Source organism: Sinocyclocheilus anshuiensis, unplaced genomic scaffold (genome assembly GCF_001515605.1).
Source record: "Sinocyclocheilus anshuiensis isolate Anshui unplaced genomic scaffold, SAMN03320099.WGS_v1.1 scaffold739, whole genome shotgun sequence".
NCBI classification, from domain to species: domain Eukaryota; kingdom Metazoa; phylum Chordata; class Actinopteri; order Cypriniformes; family Cyprinidae; genus Sinocyclocheilus; species Sinocyclocheilus anshuiensis.
The window spans coordinates 296369-312573 of NW_015551105.1; the positions used below are offsets into that span (position 1 = coordinate 296369).

The 16205-nt window shown below is 35.3% G+C and overlaps 2 protein-coding genes across 2 annotated transcripts in view; one reads left to right on the forward strand and one right to left on the reverse strand.

The window, feature by feature from the left end:
* Nucleotides 1-716, forward strand: part of LOC107662867 (transmembrane protein 116-like) — a 7770-nt gene extending 7054 nt beyond the window's left edge. Inside the window, exon 12 of the mRNA XM_016452980.1 lies at nt 562-716. Within this exon, the coding sequence (XP_016308466.1) occupies nt 562-714 (153 nt within the window). The 3' untranslated portion in view covers nt 715-716. The remainder of the gene's footprint in view (nt 1-561) is intronic.
* A 4574-nt stretch (nt 717-5290) lies between these two features.
* LOC107662839 (neuropilin and tolloid-like protein 2) lies at nt 5291-15983 on the reverse strand (the record flags this gene model as incomplete). The annotated part of the gene is made up of 10 exons (XM_016452954.1): nt 5291-6172; nt 7250-7380; nt 7773-7886; nt 8343-8571; nt 9489-9616; nt 10266-10313; nt 11477-11725; nt 13354-13497; nt 13613-13669; nt 15941-15983. Coding segments are annotated over 10 exons (1668 nt in total), but the record flags the coding sequence as incomplete, so codon positions are not given.
* Between the last annotated feature and the right edge of the window lie 222 nt (nt 15984-16205).

The following is a 16205-nucleotide window of genomic DNA, read 5'->3' on the forward strand; positions in this document are numbered from 1 at the left end:
AAGAGTTAAGAGTAGTATGCAGTTCTGAATTCAGCCATTATCTGCATGAGTGAGTTATTGAATCATTTATTCAACTGATACATGCAAAAACGCCGTCTTATTCAGGAACAACTCATGAGTTATGAGTGACTCATTTAATTGTTCACTTAACCTATTTGTTTAAAAAAAAACATGGATTCGTTCAGGAATGAAACAAGTGACTGACTGTATGAGTGACTCATTGAATCATTCACTTAACTGATTTGTCCAAAAACATTGATTCATTCTGGAATGAAAAAAGTAACTGACTGTATGAGCGACTCATTGATTCATTAACTTAACCGAATTGCTTACAAACTCTGATTCATTCATGACTGTGTGTTACTCCAAGACACACAACAAGAAACAGACCAATTAAATAGCAATATTGTGTCTAAAATATACAGTAGGCCTAAGTTACTCAATGTAAACGTCTTGTTTACTGAACTGTTTCTATAATATTGTTTGAGATTCATAGAAATAGATACTATTTTATAGATGTTTTAATATGTGGAATATTTTCTTCCATGTGCTGTTGTACAGGCGCTGTCAGTGTCACTCCAGGGTTTTCTGAACAGTATTGTGTACGCATGGAGACGACGCAATTTCAGAGACGCCGTGCTTGGGGAACGTCTGCCTCTCATGGCCTACTCTAACAGAGCCTTCTTTGACCAATCATTAAATGAGCCATCATGAAATCACAGTATGAAATCATGTACATGTGTGTATAAAATATGTTTTCTTTTACAAAAATGTTTACTTAAATGATTTCTATTTATTTTATATATATATTTGTGATAACCAATGATAGGAAATGCTATATATTTTGCTGTCTGCAGAACAGAAGTTTACTTGAAATGTATAAACCAATAGTGGAGTCTCAAAGACAAATTATTAGTTGATTATTTTCACCTTACTTACAAGAGTGATATTATATGGAAACTGTATATTTGATATATCAGATGTTCAACTTCAGTTTTGTTCAATAAATGTCTATGTATAGCCATGAGCCAGTACTTCTAGTTCTTGACTGAACGATTTTGCTAGATTCTCTATTACCTAACAATGACAAAGCAAAGTATGCCACAGGGCCGCGGTAGTAAAATGTTTCCTGTGTGATCTCATAAAGATTTTCATTACAGAACAGTCAAAAATGTGCAAAACAGAATGATCATGTCACATGTCACATGAGTCGACAACATGCATTTTCCTTTGGTTCAGGTTGCACACAATCAGATTATCCAAAACGGAAAGAATAATTAGTGTAATTGACCAAGATATACTTTAGTTTGAGGTAGATTATCCTATATTTATTGTGTTTATTGCTGTATAAATTGGCCATAATATTGTGACACGTCAAAAAAACAGGATCATGTGGTATATTACATAATTAATAATGTTATATAATTAAGGTTGAATGATTGCTTCATAAAAATGCCATCAGTCAATATAACAGACAAGGAAAATGCATTTTTACACTGCGCTTAACCCCGAGTAATCGTCAAGGATTCTGTTTAGAATTCATTTAGAATTCGGTTTAGAAAAAAACACTTTTTGGTAGACTAAACTGTGGCACTGAGCACAGCAGTCCAGCTCTGGAAGTAAAATTCATATTTATTTTTGCCATATGGAAAATATTTTGTTCGATTCATTTGTTTGGATAATTAATTTAGTCAAAAAACAAACAAACAGATTTTCCTAATAAATGAATGGAAAGGTACTCAGAGAGCCAAAGCCCCTCATTTAGATGATATTTACATAGTTAAGGATTTAAATAGGATTCTATTTAAGGAGATTCTATTTAAAATTCAATTTTCTGTTTGGCAGCCATGCTTAGTAATAAATACGTAAAACTTTAATGTTTATTGAGATCAAAATCCAGTTTTAACACTACACGCCTTTGAGCGAGGCATTTGGCTTTGATTTCTTTCAGGTTCAGTATCTTGTTTAAAAGAATTGCACCTAAATAACAAATTACAGTTTCAGTGATCACAAAAACTAGTATGCACATAAAGTATATTACATGGGATCAGCGCTGGGATATTCCTTCAATAACCCCCTGATTTAACACTGAAACTGACCTCATTTCACAGCATTTGTCTGTGTTATTAATAGACCTGATTTCTAGATTTGATCAAGCAATATGCTCAAATGAGGAAAGCATAGCATTTTAACTGTAGCACTTTATGATTTATTAATTCACAGCAGCAGGTTCATCTAATCAGTAAACGCAAACTAATGCCTTTGAGTAAAGCATTAAACTTCAGATGCCTGTTCCTGTAATAAATACTGGACAAAAGCATCTGTTAATGATCACTTCTTAACATAAACATAGTCGTTTTTACAGTCTAAAGACAATAAATCTATGCATTAAGGGTCTCATATGGTATGTTTATTGTGTCAATCCTGTCATTCTGACCTATATATGCTACCATAACAAAAACAGTAAAAATGTGCATGTGTAACACAGGGCTCAGTGAGGCATTAAGAAAACAAATGCAGATTTACTGAATAAAAAAAAAAAATCCACATGACAATCTATAAAGTGTCACATGACAAACCATGAATGGTCAAGAAGACACAAACATGAGGGTTTCATGGATGAGAACTTCAGATTAAAAGTACATGAACAAAATCAAAGAACATGGAAAAATGGCACAAAACATCTGAAATATGTTAGAGAGAACCAGAGGAGGGGAAAAGGGCATGAAATCTCTGTACAGTTTGGATCATGGCATAAAGGTTGTCTACAGTCATAATATGGTCATAAAAATGTCCTTTGGCTGCACAGTGATGAATCCATAAATCCATAAATGTGGGGGACGTTTTCATGTGCATTTGGGAAAAAGAAACAAAAAAAATCTTTGAAGAAATTGCTATTAAATCTCAGTTATTTGGTTACATATTTACTGTATGTTTCTTTTATTATTAAAAATAGGCATTTTACATTACATATCACAATAATAAAAGAATGAATGTCTAAGGGCTGTTGTTTTATGTGAAGAACTTCGTACTAAAATGAAAAATGACAGAAACGGTAATGTTCAAACTGCAAGTTTGCATATATTTTAAAATAATCATTTTAAAAAATATATAAAATTAAACATTAGGGAATAAAAGTACTAGAGCATGTGCCATATTGTGAATATATTCGATATAAACATGCAAATAAATATCACAATATAGCATGACCTTGAGTTCCTTGTTGCTGTATTAAGAAGAGTTTTTTTTAATTAAAAATGTCAGTGATATAAATATTTTCATTATTTTTTGTATACCTTAAAATCAATGAATGGCCTTTCAAGGCAGTGTTATTTTAGTATCACTGAGCTACCATTATAGTTTTTTAAAAGAGATTTTGAATTAGTTTTTATTTTTTAATATAATGTCTTCATTGTAAGTTTAGTTAGAATTTTTAATTAAGTTTGTTATGCTTTTTTGTCAGTTTTATTACAGTTCATTTTTTAAATATATATATATATTTTTATCATTTTATTTCAGTTATAGTTTTAATTATTTTAGTACAAATTGAAATAAATGAAAATAAGAAAAGTTGCTTTGGCAATTAGCTGAAATAAAATAAATATAAGTAATTTTTTTTTTTTTAGGGTTTTATTTCAGTTTAAAAAAAATTTTATTTTTTGTTTGTTTCAATGGCAGTGGTTTTCATTTACTGTAATATCCCTGATTCAAGGGGTGGACAATGAAAGAATAATAGTGAAATAGTTTTTTGTTGAAACAAGATGTTTATTTCCACAGAATGGTGTTGACATGACAGTCCTCTCAGTAATCCCCATGTAGGCTACGTCATAAACAACACTTTAGAAATGACTGACTCTCCTCAATAAACCTCACTGGAAACACAACCACAACATCAAACATCACAGCACACTCCAAAATAAGTCAGATTAGATTGGTTCAAAGAAAAGGGGAAAAGAAAGCAAAACTGAATAAACACAGGCACAATCCACAGCGCTTCCTCCCACCTCTCATATAAACGGTCTACTAAAGAAATCTTCTGCAGGCCTTCTAACAACTTGTACTTCACCAAGAACAATTTCTGATGATTTTTCAGTGGTTTTATCTCTAGAACTCAATATATATACACTATCATTAAAGGGGTCATATGATGTTGCTAAAAAGAACATTATTTTGTGTATTTGGTGTAATGAAATGTGTTTATGCGGTTTAAAGTTCAAAAAACACATTATTTTCCACATACTGTACATGATTGTTTCTCCTCTATGCCCCGGGGGCCTTTCTGAAACGCGTCGATTTTTACAAAGCTCATCAGTCTGAAAAGCGAGGTGTGCTGTGATTGGCCAGCTATTCAGTGCGTTGTGATTGGCCGAATACCTCAAGCGTGTGACGGAAATGTTACGCCCCTCACCATATTGTGATGCCGTGTCCCGGCCGGAGCAATGATTCAAAAACATGAAAACCCATTACAAACGAGGCATTTGTTGCATCCAGTGGGGACATAATTACTGATTATAATGACTTATACTGTCTTTTTACATGTTGCGTTGCATCGCGCCGCGTAAACATAAAACCATGTCTGCATTTGTGATCAGAGAAATGACAAACAACAAGTGCTACTCTACACTGCTCAAAACTCGCGTTTGAATCGTCAGTGGCAAATCCTTTAAATATGAAAGCATACTTACAGTCTGTGAGTCAGCATTGTCAGCATCATAGACTGTATAGGGTCAGCATGTGCGCCGAAGGAGAAACAGGGGAACTGAATTCACCGGAACACCGGCATTGTAGGCTACTCTCCCAGACGAATCTTAACTTTTATAAAGAATATCTTTATGGGTTTGAGACTTTAGTCTTTGCAACTTTAGGGATCTTATCTATTCACGAACAGCTTGTAACACTCCAAAGAGAAAGGAAAACTTGAAATCGCATCATATGATCCCTTTAAATTAAATTAAATAATTAAATCATTAGATTAAATTAAATTATAAAATTGATCAAAAGTGACAGTAAAGATATATATAATGTTATAAAATATTTATATTTCAAATAAATCTTATTTTAAACTTTAGATTCATTAAAGAACAATGAAAGATATATCAGGTTTGATGCTGAAAATTCAGCTTTGCGTCACAGGAATAAATTACATTTTAAAATATATTCAAATAGAAAACAGTTATTTTACTGTACCCCAAACATTTGAATGGTAGTGAATTTGAATGGTAGCTATCAAAATGAATTCATTAGTAACAAAATCTTCTCATGGTGACACAAAGACCTGCAAAAAAAAAATATGGACTAATGGCTAAGGAATCATGAGAAAAAAATGTAATAAGCAAAAAATAATCCAAAATACCATCTCATGACCAGTAAGAGATATTTACCACCAATTCACCCACCACTGGCAGGTGTGATAAAAGTCCTGACCTACATCTCTATTTTATATAATATGGTTTTGAGAAATGAGAATAACACCAATAAAAAATACTGGACTTGGCTTGAAATCAAGTATAGGAAGGGCAAAGGAGGTACTGAGAATGATAAGAAAAACGTTGAAATAAAATAGCAAAAAAAAAAAGGTGTGGGCAAATGTGAACATTTACAGCTATGAATTATATTATTAAATTTTTTCACATGACTTCCGCTCCTCTCAGAAGTCCATAGAGAGGGAGCGCTGTTGGACAGGGTTGGCATGGTTACGTACCATCACGATGTTGCGTCCACGGGTGATAAAATCATTGTAGGTGATCTCCTCCATCACCTGTCCCTCCAACCCCAGCTCCTCATCGTCCAGTGCCTCTCGCAGACTCTGCGCACTGTAAGCGTGAGCGCGTGGGTCGTGCGTGAAAGGGTGCGAGTGTGAGCTGCTCCTGCGTCCGTGGAAACTGCCCCAGCCTCTGGCCCCAACAACCGTACTCATCTCATCAGACGCCTGCAAGAGACGATGCACTCTGCTTGCCATGACAATGGAGGCAGCGCTGCTCGGAGCACCACAGTGATGCTTGTGGACGCAACGGGACACGCTGGAGGAGCGGCGGAGTTTCTGCAGACTCTCCAGCTCCTCCGACAGCTCCTCCGGCAGCTCCGCTTCCTGCATGGAGAACAGCTCGTACTGAGGAGGCTCCAGCACCTCCTGCATCTCTGCAGCGCTGAGCAAACCTTTACGGCTCAAAACCTGCAGCAGATAAATCCACATTAGCAATGTCGCCTGCTGAGTTGATTCATGCAAAATGTTCATGCATCAAACAAATATAAAGAGATTTAATGCTTAAAGTCAGTGTAAATTGACATTCACAACCCATTTTACTTTGGTAAATTTTATCTATTTCTGAGTGACAATATATTCAATGAGAAAAAAAATGTATAAATATATGATTTAGATTTCAAGAGGGATTTGTGTCATCTAAAAAGGAAAGTAGTTTCAGAGATGGAGAATTCAGTTTTGATAAAAGATTGCAAAAAAACATGCTTGTAAAAATGTTGAATAAAGTGCTCATTGAGCATGCACAATATGAGTGGGTCTGTGCATTAAATATGTAAACTAGGCATATTGTAATTATTCTTTAATTATTCATTTTAATTAACGGCTTTTTTTCATTATTATGCATACTGCTTAGTTTTGGCAAGAATCATAATCATGATTATTTTGGTCAGTATTGAGATCATGACTATATACCAAAATGACTCATTATATATTTATAATGAGTCATTATACAGTTTATTTATCTAATTTTTAATTTCATGTGTTTTTCAGTTAAATTACACTTTATATATAATCGCCCAGGCTTACAGAATTATGTTTTTTTTTTTTTTTTGGAATAACATTTACTGATGCATCATTTACAATTAGTCCAGGAACATGTACTTAAAAAGTCAATGGTCGGTTTAATTACTTATTATAATATGTTGACATTATTTATCAAACTAGTGAAATCCTTTCAAACTGCAAAAATATTGGTTTTCCGAAAACTTGCCCTTGCCATTGGTCAAACAAACAGCCCAAAGTCAATATTGCTGTGTCAGGAAGCTCAAATAGACGAATGCACTAGTAATGTTTTGATAGCGCCACAGTGTTTACATTTTTCAGGGAAATCAACCTACAAAAGGTTTATGTATATTTGTAGCTGATGGATAAAGAAAACAGAACATTTTTAACATAGAAAAGTATATAATCTTTAGGTGTATTTCTGACCCCTGTGGGAGGCTGTTAATGTCTCATCCTAAATGGTTATTTCTCTATATAAATAGAAACCTTTTTTCTTGGCTGCTTCATCTGTATAAATACAGATATGATGAGAAGAAGCAAGACCACACCAGACGCCACTCCAATCACAGTGCTATGAGTTTTACTCATCTGTTGGAAGAAACTTTTAGACTTCTTTTCTGTGAGACACAAGGACAACAAAGACAAAAGAAAGCAGAGTAAGAAAAATGAATATTTCTCCAACTAAATGAGAACAATGACAATAAAACTGAATTTATGAGTACGTATTACTGCTTTACATAACCAGGGTTCATAGCATTTCTGTACGCCATAATAACCTATGATGTCCATTCCTTCATAGAATAATAACTTGGTATACATATATGTGCTTTATACAATATTACTTTAGTGAACATCAGTTCATTGAGGTCAAACCCCTGAAGGAGGGAATTCAGTTCTCTAACAGATATGGACAAAAACATTTGCTTGCTAAACTATCCATTCAAATTCTCAAGAAAGCTTTCATTAGCGACTCTGGTTGGAAAACTGGCATGTGAAAGCACACTTTTACCTTTACAGTTGTTCTCATCCCAGGGAAACACACAATTTTGAACACCATTACAAACCAGAGTGTTGTTGATGCACATGTTGCTGTGACAGAAGAATGTGTTGGCCAAACATCGAGCTGCAAAACAGAGTTTTTCAATGAGATGAAAGCCATATAGATGCAATACTAATAATGTCCACATGATGGACCTCTCACACAACATGTTTGAAATCTAGTACCGCTGGTCAGTCTATTTGTGTTTGCCATGCAAAACCACAGTACAGTTCTGACACATTTTGGTTAGATAAAGATGTTTTTGCATGTTATAATTTTTTATATATACAGTATATTTATAATGTATTCCTAGACAAAGGATTGAAGCTAAAGGAAAATTTCATCCAAAAACTTCAAACATGCAGAATGGAAAATTAAATGTGAGCTTTTTTAAGATCTCCTTTTGCATTCAATGGACAAATAACAGCATATGGGTTTGGAACAACATGAGGATGAGTGAGAAATGACAGAATTTCCATTTCTGGGTTAGCTATTACTTGAATAAAATTGCAGAATGTAAAAAGGTAGATGAGCGCTTACGTTCAGCAAAGACCGTGAAGAGCATACGGAAGCGGCTCAGTTTGCTGGTCTCGTCTGCCCACATTCTGACCACACCCACAGCGTTGTCAAGCGTGATGTCGTTGGCAACGGTGCTGCAGAACTTGGCCTTTAGATCTTCAATGGCATTACTGCCTTCATAGATTGCAACAAAGTTCTTCTTACACTCATTTGAGTTCTCCAACTGATATTCCAGAAAGCGGAGATAGATCTGTGTGTGTGAATAATGGTATATATATAAAGTTTTATTCTGTGGCTCTCTGAAAAACGGTCTGATTCTGATTGGTCATTCACAGCATTCTGATGAAAAAAATATTTTTATATTAAGCTGCTAAACTGCATAATTGCTCATTTTTGCAGGCCACCTATTTCCTGCATATCTGTGCTAGTTTGATGTCTCTACAGTCACTTTCCTCTTACATAACAAAATAATTTCAGCATTTAATGTTAATTTATTTAGGTATTTTTTTTATTATTTATTATAATTTATTTAAATGTGTATATATCATTTTTATTACAGTTTATCTACAGCTTATTTGTATTTATGTTTATTATTTTTAATTATGTTACATTTTTTTAGATGCATGTACTGTATATGCATATTATTTCTTTTAGTTAATTATCTTATTTTTATTTGATTTGTTTTCAGCTGAATTAAGTTTAAAGTTCAAGTAAATCCACTGTTAAAAAGACAAGTTCTTTAAAAAAAATTTCAATAAATGCATGATTGTCCAAAGTCAGTAAGTAATTGTGGTAGATAATTGAGATCTCAATATTGACCAAAATAATCATTATTATGTTTCTTGCCAAAACTAAGCAGCTCTACCTGACAGCATGGATAATAATGGGAAAAAGCCATTAATTAAAATTAATAATTATTAAAACTAATAATTAAGAATAATTAAAATGTACTCAATTTAAATATTCAATGCAAAAGCAAGTCATATTGTGCATGTTCATTGAGCACATTGAAGGAGTTTATTTTATTATATGATATTTTATGATAAATAAAATATCTGACTATATATTATCCTGTATCTTACACAACTTCATTCTAAGACTTGACGTCAGTGACTGTTCAAATCTATGTGAGAGGAACGGATGTTTCATCAGGGCTGCATTACTAACCTTAGACATCGGTGGAGCTCGTATGGTCCAAATACAATCCAGTGCTTCCCCTGATTTCACCTTATTTTCCTCCTCAACTTGACTAGATCTGATTATACCATCTGATCCAGACATTTCAAACTGGCAGTCTGACGGGAGGAGACAACAGAATAGACAAAGACAATTAAATTAACATCATAGCATTCAAATATTACAGCATATCTTTCAACTACTTGAGAAAGAGGCCCGAGAGTCTGCAGACAGCAGCTGGGAAAAGTAATACTAATAAATTCTAGGACACTGAAATATTCAGGAGTTTACATAACTGATGCACTAAAGATGGAATTTACATTTATATTTGCTGGGTGCAGTAACCATAGCAACTGAAAAAGAGGGTGAATGAAGTGCCATTCCGATAGGTAGTGAAACATTTAAAAAAAAATCAAATCTCAAGTACTTTAACGGCTTTCTTAAGAAAAAGCCTTTTTTCTGCAGGACGTGCCACATCAGGTTTAGAAATCTAAAACAAATTTGCCATAGACCAGTATAAAATTTCAATATATTTTTTTCAGAAGTGAAAACAACCTACTAACAGTTTACTACTAACGGCACAAACGTTTTGAATAAATTTGCACAATTTCCAACCATAAAATGTATGATTCTTTAAAAATACTATTTACGTAAGTAGTCAGTGCAGAAGCTTTTATTCAAAGCTATAAGTAGACATATTACTGCAACAAACACCCTGGAATAACCACCACCCTCCCCATACTACATACATAAGTGTTTTCTGTTTACCTGGAATGGGATTCAAGAGTCCCCCAATATGGAGATGAAAGTCAGGATCTGGACGCAAGAGAGGTTTTTGAATTTAAAAAAATCATGTGTATATGTTACAAATCCTGTCCATGGACTTCCATCCGATCGCCACCAGAGGTCACTCGTCCATCATATTGACTCTCTCACTACACAGACTGTTGTTACATGTCACCACAGACTACATTTCCCATCATCAATTGCACTGATTGTACACAGCTGTAACCAATCACACACACACTATATGACACTCACTCAGATCTTTTGCAGGCCCTGTCCATACAAAACCGCAGCTTTTTCTACGCGGTTAGGCTGTTCATCCACACGCAAACGCAGCACCAGTTCACTGAAACCAAACATTTTTGAAAACGCCTGCCAGAGTGAAGATTTTCAAAAACTCCGGTTGCAGTGTTGTCGTGTAGACAGCGAAACTGGAGTTTTTGGCTTGTGACGTCGGCGCCTGCGCTGTTATCTCCGCCTACTGGAGACTTTTTCAGGCTTCTGATTGGCCAACATGGCTTTACGGTTGAGATTATACCGCCACCTGTTGGTTTGGCATGCTCTTGACAGTAATTCATAGCATGCATTTGCGTTTTCATGTGGATGGAGATTTTTTTTTAAACGGAAGGAGGAAAAACTCCTTTATAAAAATACCCATGTACGTGTGGACATGGCCTTAAACTGCCAAGTATTGTTTGCATTTATCTCCGGTTAGCCGATAGCACATTACGGAGCCATTCCTTGTTTGCCCTAGTTCATAGTTTAATCTTGTTCTTTGCCTGGATTACCCGTGTCTTGATTATTGCCTGTTTTCCTCGTCTTGTCTGCCCTGGACTCTATTGCCTGCCGTGGATTACCTCTCTCGTCTCGCCCTTGTTTGGATACTGTTTGCTCCTCGTCTGAACTATTGCTTGTTTATTTGGATACCCCCTTGCCTTGCTTACTGGATTATGTTGACCTTGTCTGTCCCTGGAATACTCTTGGTCTTGCCTGAAATGTACCTGTTTGACACTGTTTGACCCATGCCTGTTATGACCACGTCTTGGAATAAAAGCATGCAGATGGATCCGCACGTCTCTCGTCTCGTTCGCCCCGTAACAGTATAAAAATAATACAAAGGGAACTGAGAAAAAGAGCATCAGAGTAAAAGATTCTAAGATCTAAATGCATGAAGAACTGCAACATGTATTTACCTGCAGTATATGAATACTCCACCCTGAAGCCCAGTCCCTCCAGCTCCTCATCACTGATAAACCTGATCCACATGAAGCGTCCGGAGGAGGTGACAATTCCTGGACTCTTTGCCCCACAGTACCGATTAATCAACGGAGAGAAAACAAACGGCCCATCACGGATTTCAATGTTATCAAAGCGGCACTCAAAGGACGGCTCGATGTAGTAGATGTCACCGAAGACAAGTTGTATTCTCTTCCGTGGATGGGCTGATGTAGACAAGAAACAGAGGTTACGACATGAATAACTGTTGTGACTGAGAAGTATACACTACTGTTCAAAAGTTTGGGGTTGGTAAAATTTTTCAAGTAGGGATAACTGCAGGCTGGAGCAGTGGGCGTGATGAAAGATTAGGGCATGCCAAAAGGTAGGGGGTGTGGATAAAGGTCTTTCTAATTGGTTAGGGTTAGTGTTAGGGGTTAGTTTCTGTGGTAGCATTCAGCTTTCAGCACACCACCTTTTGCCACGCACATTACTTTTTTGTTTTTGAAAGAAAAGTCTCTTATGTTCACCAAGGCTACATTTATTTGATCAAAAATACAGTAAAAACAGCAATATTATTAAATATTATTAAGATGTAAAATAATTGTTTTCCATTTGAATATATTTTAAACTTTGATTTATTCCTGTGATGCAAAGCTGAATTTTCAGCATCATTACTCCAGTCTTCAGCGTCACATGATCCATCAGAAATCATTCTAATATGCTGATTTGATGCTCAAAGAAACATTTCTTATTATTATCAATGTTGAACACAATTGTGCTGCTTAATATTTTTAAATGATACATTTTTTAGTCACACTTCTCCAATTCTCGCTATTAACACACTACTAACTATGACTTTTGCCTCAAACTCCTAATTTGCTGCTTATTAATAGTAAGTAAGGTAGTAGTTATGTTTAGGTATTGGGTAGGATTAGGGATGTAAAATATGGTAATGCAGAATATGTGCTTCATAACTACTAATAAACAGCCAATATGTTAATAATATACAAGCTAATAAGCAACTAGTTAATAGTGAGAATTGGTCCCTATACTAAAGTGTTACCCATTTTTTCCAGGATTCTTTGATGAATAGAAAGTTCAGATGAACAGCATTTACTCTAAACAGAAATCTTTTGTAACGTTATAAATGACATTTATAAATTGAATGCATACAAACTTAAAAGGGATAGTTCACCCAAAAATGAAATTTTTTTGCTTACCCCCAGGGCATCCAAGATGTAGGTGACTTTGTTTCTTCAGTAGAACACAAACGAAGATTTTTAACTCAAACCGTAGCAGTCTGTCAGTCATATAATGGCAGTCTATGGGCTCCATGGCTTTGAGAGTCAAAAAATCATACAGACAAAACCAAATTAAACCCTGCGGCTCGTGACGATACAGTGAGGTCTTAAGACATGAAACGATCGGTCTGTGCAAGAAACTGAACAGTATTTATATAATTTTTTACCTCTGATCCACCTCAATGTCCAGCTGTCCTGAGCGTGTGGACATTGCGGTGGATCAGAGGTAAAAAATTATATAAATACTGTTCAGTTTCTTGCACAGACCGATCACAGACCCATTGACTGCCATTATATGACTGACAGACTGCAACAGTTTGAGTTAAAAATCTTCGTTTGTGTTCTACTGAAGAAACAAAGTCACCTACATCTTGGATGCCCTGGGGGTAAGCAGATAAACATCAAAAACTATCCCTTTAACGCATCCTTTCTGAATAAAAGTATTAATTCAGCAAGACTCCAAATATTTTTTTGCAATGCATGTTTTAGCAAAGCAACAAATAGGATAAGTGTCTGTGGAAGCTTGTGGAAGTGAGCTTGTGGACTCATACCCTCCAGTATGTACACGCACTCCTTGTTTGGCGGGTAAGTGTTGGGGTAGTTTGGTGAACTGAATGATCCTCCATTTGCCGTCTGGATCAAAGTTCCACAGTGAGCGGGTTTCTTATCCTCAACAGCCACATTCTGAGGCAAAGCTAACAGGACACACACACATACGATGATCTACATGAAAGGTAATGGTTATTAAAGCAAAACAGATGTTCATTTCAATTTCTTTTTTGGTTTCAATCTTTCCCACTTCAAACCAACCTTGAGTTTTCTGAGCCAATGCAAAACCCTCCTCTATCAGGATAAGCAGAACCAAGGCTGCAAGAAAACAAAAATGGGGCATGTTTACAAAGTTTTGGACGTCTTGGAAGTCTCGGAGTGGTCTTGGACTTCCAGTGAACTTTTCTTAACAAAATACACACTATGAAGAAATCAAATACAACTCCGATAGCAGACGTGTCGAAAAAGTACACACAAAAAAAAGTTTTTTTTTTTACATATACATTACCATTCAAAAGTTTGGGTTGATAAGAAGTTTTTAAAGGGGTCATATGATGTTGCTAAAAAGAACATTATTTTGTGTATTTGGTGTAATGAAATGTGTTTATGCGGTTTAAGGTTCAAAAAACACCTTATTTTCCACATACTGTACATTATTGTTTCTCCTCTATGCCCCGCCTTTCTGAAATGCGTTGATTTTTACAAAGTTAGTAGTTTCGCTTTCACAACGAAACACACAGCGCTTTCACGACATGGCCGCGGCGGCAACAACAGTACTAGAATAAAAGTTACGCCTTCTTTTTTTACACATTCTTTTTTTGGGAGGCGTTATGCAAATCTTCCCACATCGTGACGTAGATATGTGGGGGCGTGTTAGAACGAGCCATTTTAGGTAGGCGTGGATTTGAGACTTTAGTCTTTGCAACTTTACAGATCTTCTTTATGCACCAAGAGCTTGTAACACTCCAAAGAGAAAGGAAAAATTTAAATCGCATCATATGACCCCTTTAATGTTTTGAAAAAGTCTCTTATGTTTACAAGCCTGTAATTATTTGATCAATAATGATGTAAAAAAATTAATATTGTGAAATATTAATAGTTTAAAATAACTGTTTTCTATTTTAATATATGCAAATGTAAACTGGACAGTTTGCAAAATGCAACCAAAGTCTTCATTGTTTTCATAATATGAACATCATAATTACATTCAATCACCTCACTAATTTTACATTTAGCTTGTGCTTATTCCTCTGACACTACATTGTTTAACTTCACACCTGCTTTTACTGCTACTTGTCTGCCCTTGAAAACAAGACACAGGCCTGTTCAGTGGGATGCGGATGTTCAGGTCATGCTCTTCAAGTGTATAATAAATTTTAACAAGCTCCCCAACTCCTGATATACATCCACACATACAGAGTTGACAATTTTATTAAAAAAGAAAATGACACCAGCCTAAGTAAGATATGAACCCAGAACATTTTGCAATCAGAACTCAAGCTCAACGTTGAGCTCACTTCATTGATGATGCAACAACACAGGTTTTTAAAATATACTGCAGCACGTGTTGGCCAGGGTTGTGTTTAAGGTTGATGCATGTGACTTTCATGACGTGAGGGATTGAGAGATAGCTTATCAAACTCTGATATCAAACTGATTTCTGTCATTTCAAATAGGATAGGAGTGAGACAAATAAACTAAAGCCACAAAACAGAACTCTAAAACTTGCTCATGCTTGTGATGTTGTTTCTCACCAAAATAATAGAGTAATTTGTAGATTTCCTAAATGGGAATGACCCAACTTACTGCATCAGCCTCTTCTTTTTTTTTTACAGATAACTGTAGTGAAAGACTAATAGCTTGATGAATGATGTCATGAATACAGCTGTAGGAGATGTGGTTTGATTGAGGGTTTGTTGAGGAGCTGTCTGTTCAGCACCACATGTGCAATCTGCCCTATTTTCACTGAACAACATACAGACTGTGGTCAAAGCAGACATTCAACCTGGTTTGATATAACTCTACTAAAGGCATTCTGGGCTGGCTGACCAAACAACAGAGTAAAAAGCCAAGAAATAATTCTGTTTTGAACTCTAAATCATGTTGGATGAATGAAAAACTAAATTCAGACAAAATTCCATTAAAAAAATACTATGGTATTATTACCATGGTTCCACTGAAATACCATGTAAATATGCACTGTAAAATGTCAACTCATTACAACTGAAATCTTAATTTTAATTGCTGCATTCATTTTTAAAAGGCACCAACTGCAGTGAAGTTCGCTTTTCATTTTTCCCCCACAAATTTGAATTTGATTAATAATGAATTAAAAAGTTTTTGAAACTGAAAACATATACAACTGATAATAATTGACAAATGATTGTGGCAAGTTTGTGGGGTGAATATCATTGCTGTTATCTGATACCATCACTGTACCAGGGTAAACCACAGTACTTTACTGTAATGTACAAGACGTTCTCAAAACATGTTTGACATTTGCGCAAATAAGTTGGTATCATATTTACAAAGACACAAGTAGCATTCATTAACAATGAAGCAACATCGTTAATTAAAACATGAACTCACCCTCATGCACTTCCACTTTCACTGAACACTTTTGCTCTTGTGAGATTGTTTATCTACATTTTCAACGACGACATAAAGTTAGACCGTCGCAATACGGCTCTGCAACAGATTTCACGAATAAAGAAGCATCTCCTTCCTGCAATCAATTCGAAAAAATCCATTTGAAAGCTGTAAAAAAGCACCAAATTAAACTGGATACGCCGAGACGTTTGCAGAAACTCCTGAGCACCGCGCTTCTGAAAAGTCAGTTCACATTATGACATTG